The 14285-nt window shown below is 42.1% G+C and overlaps 1 protein-coding gene across 4 annotated transcripts in view; it reads right to left on the bottom strand.

Moving 5' to 3' along the window:
- Positions 1-251: 251 nt before the first annotated feature.
- The window catches only part of EXD2 (exonuclease 3'-5' domain containing 2), a 94727-nt gene continuing 80693 nt past the window's right edge, over positions 252-14285 (bottom strand). For all 4 annotated transcript variants that reach the window (XM_061180960.1, XM_061180959.1, XM_061180962.1 and 1 more), the window contains exons 5-9: positions 10130-10461; positions 9003-9109; positions 8617-8752; positions 7151-7507; positions 252-3689 (exon numbers count right to left, since the gene is read on the bottom strand). In XM_061180960.1, the coding sequence (XP_061036943.1) occupies positions 3473-3689; positions 7151-7507; positions 8617-8752; positions 9003-9109; positions 10130-10461 (1149 nt within the window). In that variant the 3' untranslated portion in view covers positions 252-3472. The remainder of the gene's footprint in view (positions 3690-7150; positions 7508-8616; positions 8753-9002; positions 9110-10129; positions 10462-14285) is intronic.

Genomic DNA, 14285 nt, shown 5'->3' with positions numbered 1-14285 from the left:
CATTTTGTCATCTGATCTCTGTCCGTGACATGGATAAGAATAAGGAACTTATGGCTGCACTCTTAAGAGGCAACAAATCCCTGAATATTGTGCCTTGTTCACTTAAGGATGGCAAATCACTAATTGCTTGTCAATCAGGAAAAAAAAAGTCTATAGCTTTTATTTTAAAATAAATTTTTTTATTTTTAATTAAATTTTTTTACATTTTTATTTTAAAACAAACAGTATTTCCAAAAAACACTGCTGCAAGGGGGACTGAGGCAATAAAGGATGGGAGACAGACAGAAGGGAAGCAGAGAAAAGACTCTGAGCCTGCAATCGTAATGATCAGGCACATTCAGAGAGGCCTTTGCTGTGACACTGTTCACTCACCTCTACTCACAGGGGAGGAAGCTCAGCAAATGCACTGGGACGTGAGTTAAAGGGTCAAAGGGAAGCATTCCCTTCACAGAAATTCCTAAAAGGTGATATCAATTTGTACTCACTGCAGCAATGTGAGTCCCCCTCCTCGCAACCCAATTTCTAGGGTTCTAACCTAAAAAAGTTAGCAAAGATATAGTCAAAGATTTATACACAAGAAAGTTCATCACAACATCATTGATATTAACAAAGGATCTGAAACAACCAAAATTTAACAGCGTGGGAATGGATAATAAGGTAAGGTAGAATTACTGCAAATCTACTTTCCAAGATTTAAAGACACAAGAAATTACTTGTGACACCATGTTAAATGAGGGAAGCAAATTGTATACCAAGCTGTATATATGACTCTCAAGTTTGTTTAAACACCTTACATGTTATATGCATTTTTCAATACTGAAAGGAAATTCATAAACATACCAGCAGAGATTAGCTCTGTGCTACATGGAGGGAAGATGGATTTTCATTCTTTCTTTAGATTCGTCTCTAACAAGCATACACATTACTTTTGTATCAGAAAAAAATTTTATGTTAAAATATGCCCGCCCTAAAATAACTCACTAGAGATACCGATTGTCAGTCTTAGAGAAAGGCGTCCAAGGCTGACTCAGAAAACAAAAAGATTCAAACCTACACAGTCACTGTTCTGAAAAGGATGAGAAATCGAGGGTGCCACAGTCTAGATGTTTCCTCTACCGTGGCTGCTGGCTCTACATTACTAAGCTTTGCAGGGAGCTCTACTGGAGAAGCCATTCCTCCTTCCGCAGTAACCACAGCGCCTTAAACGACCTGTTAACGTGGTTCTCACCTCTCAGTATGAGGATCACAGGGAAAGAGAAAGGAAGAGCCCTACTCTCGTTTCAGAGGAAGACGTTTTTCTTGTAAGGCTGTCAAAATGACTCAAAGTGAGACATAATCTGAAACATAAGTCATGAGTTATGTTTAGAAACCATGTTATCAAAGCCCCTTACTTCTCAAGAATGAATATAAAGCAAGATCTACCACGCCCCCTTGTGGCAAGCCTGACTACGACAACCACTTATCCGTCTCCACGGTTCTCTGCCCCGGGCTGTGGGCAGTAACAGCCCCTGAGGAACCTGCCCCACAATAACCTAGTGTGTTGAACAAACGGTCCCCAAAGCAGCTGGTACTATTTGTCTTCAAGACTTTCTAGTTTAGATACCAGAGACACCTATTCGAGGATGAGTGGGGATGAAAGGGCAGAGGAACAAACTGCAGGGTGTGCATGTGTTGTGGGCTGCTGTCGGCAGGCCAAAGCTGTTGGCGGAGGCACACGACGACACCTGCACACATATCATGGGCTGCCACACGGCAGGGACCTATAGCATAAAGATCTCCTTCCCCAAGAGTATTTGCCGATTCTATAAAATTATGAAGAAAAAGGTTTTACATTTACAATCAATGAACTTTGTGCTTAGAAGCTGTTTTATTTATCAGTGTTAGAGCAACCATCACCAACTCCGGCACAATTCCGAAACAACAGAGCTCTTGTTGAATTCTGGCCATAAAGCTCTTTTTTTTTTTTTTAATAAATTTATTTATTTAATCAATTTATTTTTGGCTGCGTTGGGTCTTCGTTGCTGCGCACGGGCTTTCTCTAGCTGCGGCGAGCGGGGGCTACTCTTTGTTGTGGTGCACGGGCTTCTCATCGCCATGGCTTCTCTTGTTGCAGAGCATGGGCTCTAGGCGCGCGGGCTTCAGTAGTTGTGGCACGCGGGCTCAGTAGTTGTGGCTCGTGGGCTCTAGAGCGCAGGCTCAGTAGTTGTGGCGCACGGGCTTAGTTGCTCCGCGGCATGTGGGATCTTCCCGGACCAGGGCTCGAACCCATGTCGCCTGCATTGGCAGGCAGATTCTCAACCACTGCGCCACCAGGGAAGCCCCATAAAGCTCTTTTTTAAGCTTGTTAAGATCTTGTAAGGTAAGAAAGTTTTCCTAATACTTTATAAAAATACTAACCACTAAGAAGTTGATTCCGTGCTCCAAGTGGTGGCCTCACGTTTGGAAAGATGAAACACCACCGTTTTGAACACTGAAATGTATTAATTAGTCTTGACGTCCCAGGCATGAAGGGAGATGGAGAAATCCTCTCAACCTAACCAAATGACTCTGGGAGAGAATTAAGAGCTTAAAAGAGGTCAGTATTGCAAACCTGATGGAACACTGAAGGGACCAGATACTGATTCTGAGAAAAGATAACCTTCCTCTCAGAAAGGGATTAAGCTAAAAACCTTGCCGTTCTGGGCAGGAGGCTTGCAAGAAACAGCGAAACGGAAAGCTGAGCAAATTATCCAAGTTCTCTTGGGAGATGGTTCTTGTGCTTCTCTGTGCCCCACCCAAGCTGAAGGCCTCTTTCCAGAAAAGAATTCCCTCCAGCGTTAGGGTGAAAACATATGGGAGGAAGTTGCTGCTTTGGTCCTGAATGTGTAAACGGGAGCATTTTCAAGCATGTGAAATAAACCGAAGCAACCCAGATGGGCTGGATCCCAACCAGGTGAATTACCGCAGAGCATTAAGCCAAAGAATTTCTAATTATGAAGTTGAACTGGGAATATGAATCCGACCCCTTTTCTCCTCTACAACCTCTAGAAGAACGTTTTTTCCCCTCCTAACCTGATGGGCTTGAAATACTTGACAGCTCCTGTTTGAGATGAACCAACATGCTGCACAGGGAGGAAAAGCATTAAAAACCGAAGTGTCTTGACAAGACACTTCAGGGAGGACCCCTCATTTGTCGCCTGTACAGGGAAAGCAGAAGAGGGAGAGTAAAATGAAGGCCAAGGCTCCCATTTGTCCAGAAAAATAAAATAAGAGGGTGGAGTAAAGAGCTCTCCCCCTGCCCAACTAAAATGCAAGACCATAAGCTCCCCCTGAAAACAACACCTTGCTCCACCAGAAGCATCCTGGGATCAGTACAGGTTAGTATTGTGAGTTGTGTCACCAGGCTTCGACAATGACATTAAAACAGGAAGAGGTGACTTTTCACCCCTGGCTCCAGCTTCCCAGCTGTCCCAACGTGGAAGGGAAGCAGCTGTCACGACAGCTTGATGGCAAGGTCCTCCCCGTACTTCCGGAGCAGCTTCTGGTGGTTGTGGTCCACCGACCACTGCTGGGGCAGGTGCTTGGGCTGCATGGAGTCCAGGAAGTGCTGCCGCCAGCGGCTCTCCAGCTGCATGAGGGAGCGCAGCCCGCCCTGGGTGTGGCGCTGAACCACCTTCAGCCCGTGAGGAATGTAGTTTTCATTGGAGATCCTGTCAAGACACAAAGGACAAGGGTCTGAGGGAAACAAGCTCAGGACAGTATCACAGTGGCTCCAAATGCTATGGGCCAAGACGCTTCGACAGGGGTTTATGGAGAGGTTGCTTGACTCCTAAAGGGTTGGTTATTTTGATGCTTTTAAAAACATCCTCGTATTGTATTGCAATTCTTTTTTTTTTTTTTAATCAGTCATCGATTTTATACACATCAGTGTACAAGACATTTAATGAAATGTGCCCTAAAAGCCTTATATTGCGATTATTTGTTTGCATGTTTTATTGCCTTATGGATGAAGGTGGTCTTACTAATATTTGTGTTTGCTAAAGTAGTTACTGCCAAATGAAAGAACAAATATGAAATGCTAGTTCAAATTGGGGTACTGACCACATTACTTACTATTAATAATAAACGAAACAGAACTGACAGTGAAAAGGAAGTGATTATTAGCAAATGAAAACTTGGAAGAATTTCTGAAAGGTAGATAAACAACTCACATATAAGTATTGACTGGTGAGCATTTCAGAACTCCACAAAGATTCTAAACTTTCTTTTAAAAAAATAGGAGCAAGTGTTAAACAAACACTAGACTTCTCATGAGCAAAATCTAATGTTTAACAACAACGGAGTAACAATGGTATGAGGAAAACCACATTAGCATTCAAGCATGTGGGCAAAATTAGGTGCTTTCCAGCACAAAAAGACTCAGCAAGTTTATTTGGTCATGCACCTTTAAAAAAAACTATAAACAATTAAAAAGCATAAATCCAGGATACAAATCCAAAAAGAAATCTGAGAAAGAAGAGGATATGAGTTTTAAGGTAGAACTAATATATCCCTGGAAAGAAAAGATAAATCTCAGAACGACTCCTTTACTGCTGGCATAGAAATAATCGTTCCAAATTAGAACATGAAGTCTGAGGGCTACATGAAAATGTCTTTAAGAAGAAAGTAGATAGTGTCATACAAAATGAGTGATTATTTTTCCTGTCAAGAAAAAAGAAAGGCAATTACAAAGTGAGGTTAAAAAAAAACAAGATGAAAATAAATCATGCTCCCCAAATGAAATTTTGACATAATTTTTTAGGAGTTGATGGGGTTTAAAGAACAGTGCCTTTTGAAATAACAAAGTCAAACAAACACTATTCAGGTAATTCATAGGAAAAGAGAAGGCTGACGGACGTTCTCAATTCAGGTATAATCACTGTGGATTTATGATAGCCACAACCATAATTACTTTACCGGGATTTTCTTTCCTAGAGAGTGATTTATCACTTTTTATATAATGACCCACTTTCCAAAGGTTTTGAAAAATGTTAAACTTTATTGGGATCTTTAAGAATTTATATATACTGTTGAGAAGAAACTTTTATTCTAAGTTTAGCAAGCTCTTCAGTTTTGTTTCTTTTTTCCAATAAATTTTTTAAATGAAATATAATATTTAAAAATTGAAAAAAATAAAATAAAAATTAAAAAATAAATAAATAAATAAATAAATAAATAAAAACATCCTCTTTCCCATATCTGCCTTTTTAAAAATAGTTTGGACATATAACACACAATCCAGCAGAAGCCATTTGGGGATTCTGACCTATACTTATGGGAAGGCCACTGCATAACGCTCAGCCCCCACTAGAGAGGCCCCGCTGTCTGGCTGATGATGGGTGAAGAATGTTGGTCTTTCATTTACTCCAGGGTTCCCCAGTTACTTCTTTTAAGTTACTCATTCTGAACCATACTCAGTCTCTATATTAGCTGTTCAGTCAGCCCGCGTGTTCCAGGTTTTCGCCACAGTATAACACCTGAATGTAAAATGAAGGTGGTAATATTTCTTCGGTGTCTTCCTTCTTATACAAAGAATGCCAAACCACATCCACAGGACGTGCTTCTGTTGCGATGAAATTCTACCGTGGTTGCTCGGTTGCACAGCTAGTGCTGTTTAATGAGAAGATGAATCCCTGCCTCCTTTCTAACTAAGATACCTTGTGGACAGTACTGTCAGCTCTTATGAATAAAGGAAGCTCCCTGCCCGGGGCTCAGTTCCTCTCCCTACAATCCATACCCCACTCTCAATCCTCACTAACTAGCAGTGTTCGTGCCCCCTGGGTATTTGCAGGGCATTTTCTTATTTAGCTCACAAGCATCCCACTAACTTGCCTAACTTTCCCCAAACAGCTGTTCTTCTCGGTCCTAGATATCCAAGCCCAGCACCCTTCCATCCAAGTCAGCAAGATGAATTTGTTAGAAAGGTCTGTCACTGAAAGGGCAAGTTTAGCTGTTTTAGGAAATACATTTGGGAATTGGTTAAAGGAGCCAGTCTCATTAATCTGTAATATGACCTTGGCAAGTTACTTAAATTTAACCTCGGGGCATCTAATATAAAACTTGGAAAATAGTTTTAAGAATAAAATTTAAGAATAATTTTTTAAAATTTTAAAAGATTTTAAAGATACAGGATATGTTAGCAGTTACCAGTAAGAAACTCCTACCTCATAGGGTTGTTATAAGAAATAATTAAGGCAATTTATATAAAGTTTATTAACTTGGTGGAATAGATTAGGATATCTATAAAAAATTTGTTCAATAAATATTTTTTGCTATAATTAAGTTTGTGGGGGGGGGGGTTTGTTTTCATAACAAAACACTAAGGCAACCAGCATAACTACCAGGATTTGCGACCTTATCAGTTCAATTATTTCAACCCCTGTTACCATTGAAAGAAGTGGCAAGTTGGGAAGCAAAACTATAGCAGGTAGCCCAGAGTTTTTATCATCTGGGCCGTGTGCCCATTTATTTCTCAGGACCAAAACATGCTTCTCATTTAGGGACACTGAATTAAATGATATTAATTCAACTATGTACTGACGGGGAAAGAGAGAGAAAGCAAGCAAGGAAGGAAAAAGGTAACAAGTAATTTAAATAGTAACAGCAATTCTGGCCAACATCCCATTCAGTAGGCCAACACCCCGGAGTACAGGTGAGACAAGAAACATGAATCCATTTGTCTCAATTCCCACAGACCTAGAGAAGGGAAGAGATGCAAAACCACACACATTGTACTTCACGGGCAACTCCAGAGATTGAAGGATATTTTTTGACTCTTATTTTCCTCTTATGAGCTGACCTGAGGATTTACTTCTGCAGAGAATGTATAAGGTACAACTCCAGTGCCTCTGAACTCTCCTACTAATCACGAAAATGGCTGGACATAAGTATATGACCTCGAAGGGTCAAGGATAGAAGGCAAGTCTCCTGTGGAAAGTAAATTAGCAAATAGATTGCTCTATCCCACCCGCATGGCGTCTTAAGCCACAGAGACTCAATGGGGTAAGCACGAGGCTGCGCACTGCGCCTGGACGACCACTGCTCCCTCCCCGGCAAGCATTCTCACCGAGTAGTCGGGGTTAAGTCACCGGACTAGTCCTCAGCCCCCTCTGAGCAGGACTGTGGATCGTACCTGGTCTCCAGGCCGGCAGCCTCCTGAAGCATCTCCTCCGTGACCGTGTCTGTGCGATAAAACTCTCTGAGCGCCTGCAGCAGCTCCTCCTTGCGGTGCGCGGGCAGGCCCTCTGCGTTGAGCAGGGCCCTGGCCCCAGAACGCACCTGCCGGCGCTCAGGATCTTCCAGCAGGCGCAAGCCCTCCTCGGAGCCAGTAGGGGCCTGGAACTCCCTGGCCAGCTGCTGCTTCAAGTGGTTGTCATAGTAGTTGGAGATGGCGTGGCAGGAGGTGCAGAGCAGCAGCACGTCGTGGGAGTTGTGGTCCTTCATCTCGATGGGAAAGTGCTTCCGGTACTCATGCGGAATCACGTTCTTCCTAAACAAGCCCACGCAGAAGGCAATGCTCGTTAGCACACGACACAGAACATGCACGGAGCCGGCAGGCAGGCAGGCAGGCTACTAGGGTTCTGATCTGGGCCTAAACACAACTGAGGAGCTTGGGTTCCACAGCCCAACAGAGGTGACATAAAGGTCATACCACCTATTCCACTCTTGGCCCACCTACCTACGGGCCTTGGGTTCCCCTCTCCTTGAAGTGAGTGCAGGCCACCGGCGGTCAGACTCCTCTGGCAGGCCAGGGGCAGGGAGAGGCTAATAACCACCTTTGGGAAGGCTGTGTTCCCAGAAGGAAAAGTATCCGAGAAATGAAAAGAAATTCTAATGGGCTTCAACATCTGGAAAACAACTCTCTCAAAGCACACAGCAGGTAACTGCTACTCCTGAAACTTTGGAAGCCTGGTGACCTGTAAAAGCCCATTTCCTTCACCTGAAGAATCTCTTACTCTAAAATTGTTTCCCTGGTTCATCAAAGTCCATCATTATTGTCTAAGGAGAACTAAGCTCTCAGGGAAACCTCTTGGCAGCAACAACCATTTGTCACACTTTGCAAGCGGAGAAAGGAGGCAAGCGAGTTGCTACACAGAAGCTAGGGAGAAAGCCAGGGGTCTGGGCACCCAGGCCCAGTGGTAACTTCACCTTCACTGCCTGGGGACCTTGACGCAGCATAATCTTCTGAGACTATTCCGGAGTGTGCCTTCGGGTCATCTGGATACCCATATATCAAGGGTCACAAAGCTTGTGAGCCACTCAAGGGAGGATCATAAGGACACAGAGAGAAAGGCAGCTTCCTAAGGAAGGAAGGTCTCCATTCCTTCATGATCAAAGGGAATGACTCTCTTCAGGGCAAACTGTTATCGAGAAGAGTGTTTCGTTCCGGAAACTAAGAACTGGCTCAGGAGGGGCAGGAGCCACTACAGCAAGGCCAGGTGGAGTGCTGAAGCTCTTGAGGACACTGGGATGCCCCCTGGGGACAAGTCTCCCAGCCAAAGTCGGCAGACTCAGTCAAGCCCGCCAAGGGCTCTGCGTGTGGCTTGAAGGGCAATTTCCATCAGAGGCAGACAACAGGGCAGCCCAGCCCACACTCACCGAATGTATGAGTCTTTCTTGCCACACACTACACACAGGTTTTCTTTAACCATCAAGTAGTAGTCTCCCGGGGATTCAGGTCTCCCCGCTGGTTCAAACTGTAGCTTGACCACAAAAGGCTCTTCACTCACCAGCTCTTAGAGGAAAGAAGCAGTGTTAGTGTATGCCTGCCCACCTCTCCCCCAAGGAAGAAGCACCACCTCAGTTGTTCTCTGCTGTATCCTGGCAGAGATCACTATTTCTGGGTTCTGAACAGCCCCATCCCACGTGTCTCTAGGTCTCTCTGCCTTCTATCCATCCCATCCCTCTGCTTTATCTCATGCCCACTCCGGTCAGTGCCCGCATGCACCGAATTATAGATCTAATATGACAGTGGAATCTCAAACCTCCAATGCCTTTGTCCAGGTACCACTGAGCTTTTCTTCGATCACAAGTGCAGAGGGGCTGTCCATCAGGTGCGTGGAGAAAGCAGTTATCATAGAGGGGTGATTTTCTGTGGGGAACGGAGAGAGGAATCTAAAACTGGGAGCTAACTATTGATCAAGGTACCAGTTGCCTTCCTAGATTGAGTGACCCGAACTATTCAACACTAGGGTCAAACATTACGTTTTTGAAAAAAAAAAAAAAAAAAAAAAACACGGCAAGAAATCATGTTTATTCCTCCATCTGCAATGGGCTAGGAAAGAGAAATTAAAATGAATCAGTTTATACTATTAGTTTTTATATTTATAGATTGGAACATTAGGGAGTGAGTTGGGTAGTGTTTACATAGTTCTATCATGAAAGCAAGCAGGAACAGAACACCAGGAAAACTTCCCTGTAGAGTAATCACTGGATTAACAAAGTAAATTAAAATTAAAGAACTTCAAGCTAAAGTAATGGGTGCCACGTGGATTTATTTCTGGCTCACATGCAATAGTTGCTTCAATTTAATCACACAATTCCTAAAGGCACTTTACTATAGGGACCAAACTTCCACTCCAAAGTACTTATTAGTCATCTTTCTGCAATAGAGGCATAAGCTGTACAGGATAATTCCCATTGGCTAGAGAATAACATCAGCTTAGGACTGGATGCCATTCTAAATAATCAAATACCAAATGAACAAGAAATCAGATGATGCATTTCTCCTGAAAAGTATGAGGCACTTCATGTTACCTTCACAGCTATCCTGAAGCAAGCAAGGAATAATAATTACGCCCTCACTTATAATTGGAAAAGTACAGGTCTAAGGTCACATCAAGGTCAGTGACAAAGCTAGGTTAAGCTCTCCTCCTTTTCACTCCAACTGCCCACAAATAAAAAAGTAGAAGAAGGGCAAAAGGAAAAAATATACAAATAAATCAAAGGATAGCGCCAAATGTCCTTGAAGGAAAGGAAAAATAGAATTAATCCTTGGAGAGCCTCTGCCACCTTACCGCACTAGCCTTCTCCCCAGATCCAAGGTAAGGCATCATGCCTTTTGCTGGAGGCTGGGCCTTGGACTCTACTAGACATGGAACAATTCAGTTACCTGGCAGAATAGCCCACTCCAAGGGGCTTTCTTTTATGTTTTCTGGGGTCTCTCCCTTGGTGGTTGCCTGGCATCATTCCATTGGTCTTCGACTTCTTATTTCTTGGCTTCTGCTGAGATTCTGTTGCTTCCCCGTTAACCTCCTCTCCCAATCTGCTAATTCCTTTGCTTCGGAATGGGATATCTACCACATCCTGACATTTCTCCAAGACTTTTCTCCAGCCAATGAAGTCATCATTTTCTTCTAGAGTTGAATTCCTAGAGAAAGGGTATCCAAGAAGATGGAGAAAGAGAGCCACTGAAATCTGGGCATCCCTGGCAGCATAAATTACCTGAAGAGAAAAGTCAGAGATCAGTGGAATCCGGAAGGCAAACCAGAGAGAGCAACTTCAAAATCAATCGCAAAGACAGAGACAACTTTTAGGTTCCAATTCAAGATGTACAGTAACCCAGGCACCATGTACTCCTTAAAAACTTTTAATTACAAAAAAATTCAAATGATACAAAAACAAATCAAATAGTATAAGGAATCCTCACGTTCTCTATGTTTTTAACTAACATAGCTAAAATAATGACCTACTCTACGTGCTCAAAATTCCTAATCTATATAAATCAGTGAAGTTTCTTTCTATCTGCTACCAAACCTGCTAGACATATTTTTCTCAAGTTTGAGGTAGGGTAGTTACCACAGGTCTGACAACTTCACTTTGGAAACTGTCATCATCTACAAAACTGAAACCAAGATTCATTAAGAGGCCTGTGTGACCATTGATCAGAAACAAACTGCTGTACATATTAATACAATGTGTAAAACAAGGAAAACAGTTTCAAACATGGACCTCAAATCAAGTCACAAGGGCCCACTTCTGGAATTTATGTATTTATTAATAGTAAGTCATTCTCCCAAGCAACTAGGCACAGGCAAGCTGGTCATAAATAAAAGTAGTCAAAACTATAATTAATAGCTCTTCCCAACAAAGCATGTGAGGACTTTAAAATTCCTTTAATTCACCTTTAATAATCAAGCCTTGTAAATAACACTATTAGTATGGATTTTTTTTGTGCTTTTAGAATAATAGAAAAAAAGAATAGAATAATAGAAAAATAAGGTTTGGGTAAAATTTTCCACCTAGACCCAACCATCTACATCTCTGTCAGCAAGTTGTCTCCCACAGGAAAAGAGGGTGCTTGAACGTGAAGAGTTCAGAACGCTTTTTAACAAATTATTTCCAAATGATAAGGAATCCAAGGCACTTTTCAACAAATGGTGCTGGAACAACTGGATGTCCACATGCAAAAAGATAAAGTTGGACTCTTACTTCACACCACACACAAAAATTAACTCAAAATGGATTATGAACCTAAGTGTAAGAGCCAAAACATAAGACTCTTAGAAGAAAACATAGGAGGGACTTCCCTGGTGGCACAGTGGTTAAGAATCTGCCTGCCAATGCAGGGGACACAGGTTCGAGCCCTGGTCTGGGAAGATACCACATGCCGCGGAGCAACTAAGCAACTAACCATACTGAGCCTGCGCTCTAGAGACTGCAAGCCACAACTACTGAAGCCCGCGTGCCACAACTACTGAAGCCCGTGTGCCACAACTACTGAAGTCCGCATGCCTAGAGTCGGTGCTCCACACAAGAGAAGACACCGCAATGAGGCCCGCACACCACAATGAAGAGTAGCCCCCGCTCGCCACAACTAGAAAAAGCCCACGCACAGCAACAAAGACCCAACACAGCCAAAAATAAATAAATAAATAAATTTATTTAAAAAAAAAGAAAACAGAGGAGTAAATGTTCACGACCTTGGGTTAGGCAATGATTTTCTTAGATATGACACCAAAAGCATGAGAAATAGAAGAAAAAATAGATAACTGGACCTCATCAAAATTAAAAGCTTTCGTGCTTTAAATGATCCCATCAAGTAAGTGAAAAGACAATCTGCAGAAAATGGGAGAAAATATTTATAAATTATATATCTGATAAGGGATTAGTATCCAGAATATATAAAGAATACACACACACACACACGTCTCTTAAAACTCAACAATTTAAAGACAAACAACACAATTAAAATGTGAGCAAAGGATCTGAACAGACATTTCTCCAAAGAAGATATACCAATAGCCAATAAGCACATGAAAGATGCTCACCATCATTGGTCACTAGGGAAATATAAATCAAAACCACAACGAAATACCACTTCACACCTACTAGGATTGCTCTAATCAAAAAGATGAATAATAATAAGTGTTGGTAAGGTTATGGAAAATTGGAAACTTCATACATTGCTGCTGGGACTATAAAATGGTATGGTTACTTTGGAAAATAGTTGGGCAGTTCCTCAAAGAGTTAAACACACAAGTTACCATATGACTCAGCAACTCCATCCTAGGTATTTACCCAAGAGAACTGAAAATGTATGTCCACATAAAAACTTATACACAGATATTCACAGTGGCTTATTCATAACAGCTAAAAAAATGAAAGCAACCCAAATCTCTACCAGTTGATAAACGAATAAACAAAATGTGGTCTATCCATACAATGAAGCATTATTTAGCAATAAAAAAGAAATGAAGTACCGATAGATGCTACAAAATGGATGAACCACAAAAACATGGTAAGTGAAGAAGCCAATCCAAAAAACCACATACTGTATGATTCCATTTATATGAAATGTCCAGAACAGGCAAATTTATAGAGACAGAAAGTAGATTAGCGGTTGCCTAAGGCTGGGGTGTTGGGGAGATGAGATGGGAAGTGACTGCTAATGGGTATGGGGTTTCTTTTGGGGTGATGAAAATGTTCTAAAACTAGATTGTGGTGATGGTTACACAACTCTGTAAATATACTAAAATCCATTGACTTGTATACTTTTTTTTTTTTTTTTTGGCCGCATTGCACGGCTTGCAGGATCTTAGTTCCCCAACCAGGGATCAAACCCGGGCCCCCAGCAGTGGAAGGGCGGAGTCCTAACCACTGGACCGCCAGGGAAGTCCCTGACTTGTATACTTTAAATGGGTGCATTTTATTGTATGTAAATTATATTTCAATAGAACTATTAAAAGAAAGGAAGGAATGAACCAACCAAGGCACAAAGAAGTACCTTACTCAGGGTCGCAGCAAATGAAATAGCTTTAGAAAACAAAATCAGATACCTTGATTCCCAGAACTCTCTCACAGGATAATAATAATCCTAAGATACTAACTATTGCTAACTCTTTCCATTAACAATGTTTTGGGGGACTTCTCCGGCGGTCTGGTGGTTAAGACTGCGCTTCCACTGCAGGGTGCGTGGGTTCCCCCTGGTCGGGAACTAGGATTGCTGCATGCCATGCAGTGCGGTCCAAAAAAAAAAAAAACAACAACACAATGTTTTAGAAGGATGAACAAACAAATGGTAACGAACTAAGAAAACAAGAGAAGGTTGAAACCTAGGCCTGTAGGGGGTAGTAAGCAAAAAATCCAAAAATCAAATTAATCTGAGCCACAAAGAATGGCAAAGTATAAAGAATGCGAGGCACCAGGTATCTATAAAAGCAATGATACAAGCAGGGGTGAAAACAGGAGGATCAGGTGACAGTCTCTGTAAATTAACACTTACAACCCCAGATCTCCTCTCTTACAGCACAGGGACAGGCAATTACTCCTTCCCTGACCCAAAAGAGTAAAAGTTTGTAGAACCAAAACTAAAATGGAGTCACTTATGTCAGAGACAAAATGGAGGTGGCCAATGCAGGCACATTAAAGAAAATGAAACTTTATTTAACATAACTTGCAGGAATTTACAGCTCTCCTCAGAAATCAGCAGAGGATGTCAGTCAATCTCCAAACACTGAGTCTGTTCATGCCATCTTTGGACTTCCTTATTCCCCTGTCTCAGCTATCCTGATCCAAAGAAGGAAGAAGACCACTAGGCAAACAATCAGCTGAAAAAGCCAAAAATCTTCCACATTTACCCAATGAAAACCCTTTAGTCCGTGAGCAACTTGAAACTCATTGCTCCCATGGCCTTGAGTTTCCCAGCTTGCAGGTCAAAACTGTTGCAATAAACTCATATTTCTGCTTTGTTTTACTCGGTGTACAGAGTTTGGGTTTTGACAAGTTTAAGTCATATAGTGGCTAAATCACAGAGGATCTGGACCTAG

Source organism: Eubalaena glacialis, chromosome 2 (genome assembly GCF_028564815.1).
Source record: "Eubalaena glacialis isolate mEubGla1 chromosome 2, mEubGla1.1.hap2.+ XY, whole genome shotgun sequence".
NCBI classification, from domain to species: Eukaryota; Metazoa; Chordata; class Mammalia; order Artiodactyla; family Balaenidae; genus Eubalaena; species Eubalaena glacialis.
The sequence above is the reverse complement of the archived record's forward strand: the minus strand, read 5'-3'. Positions and strand labels throughout refer to the sequence as shown.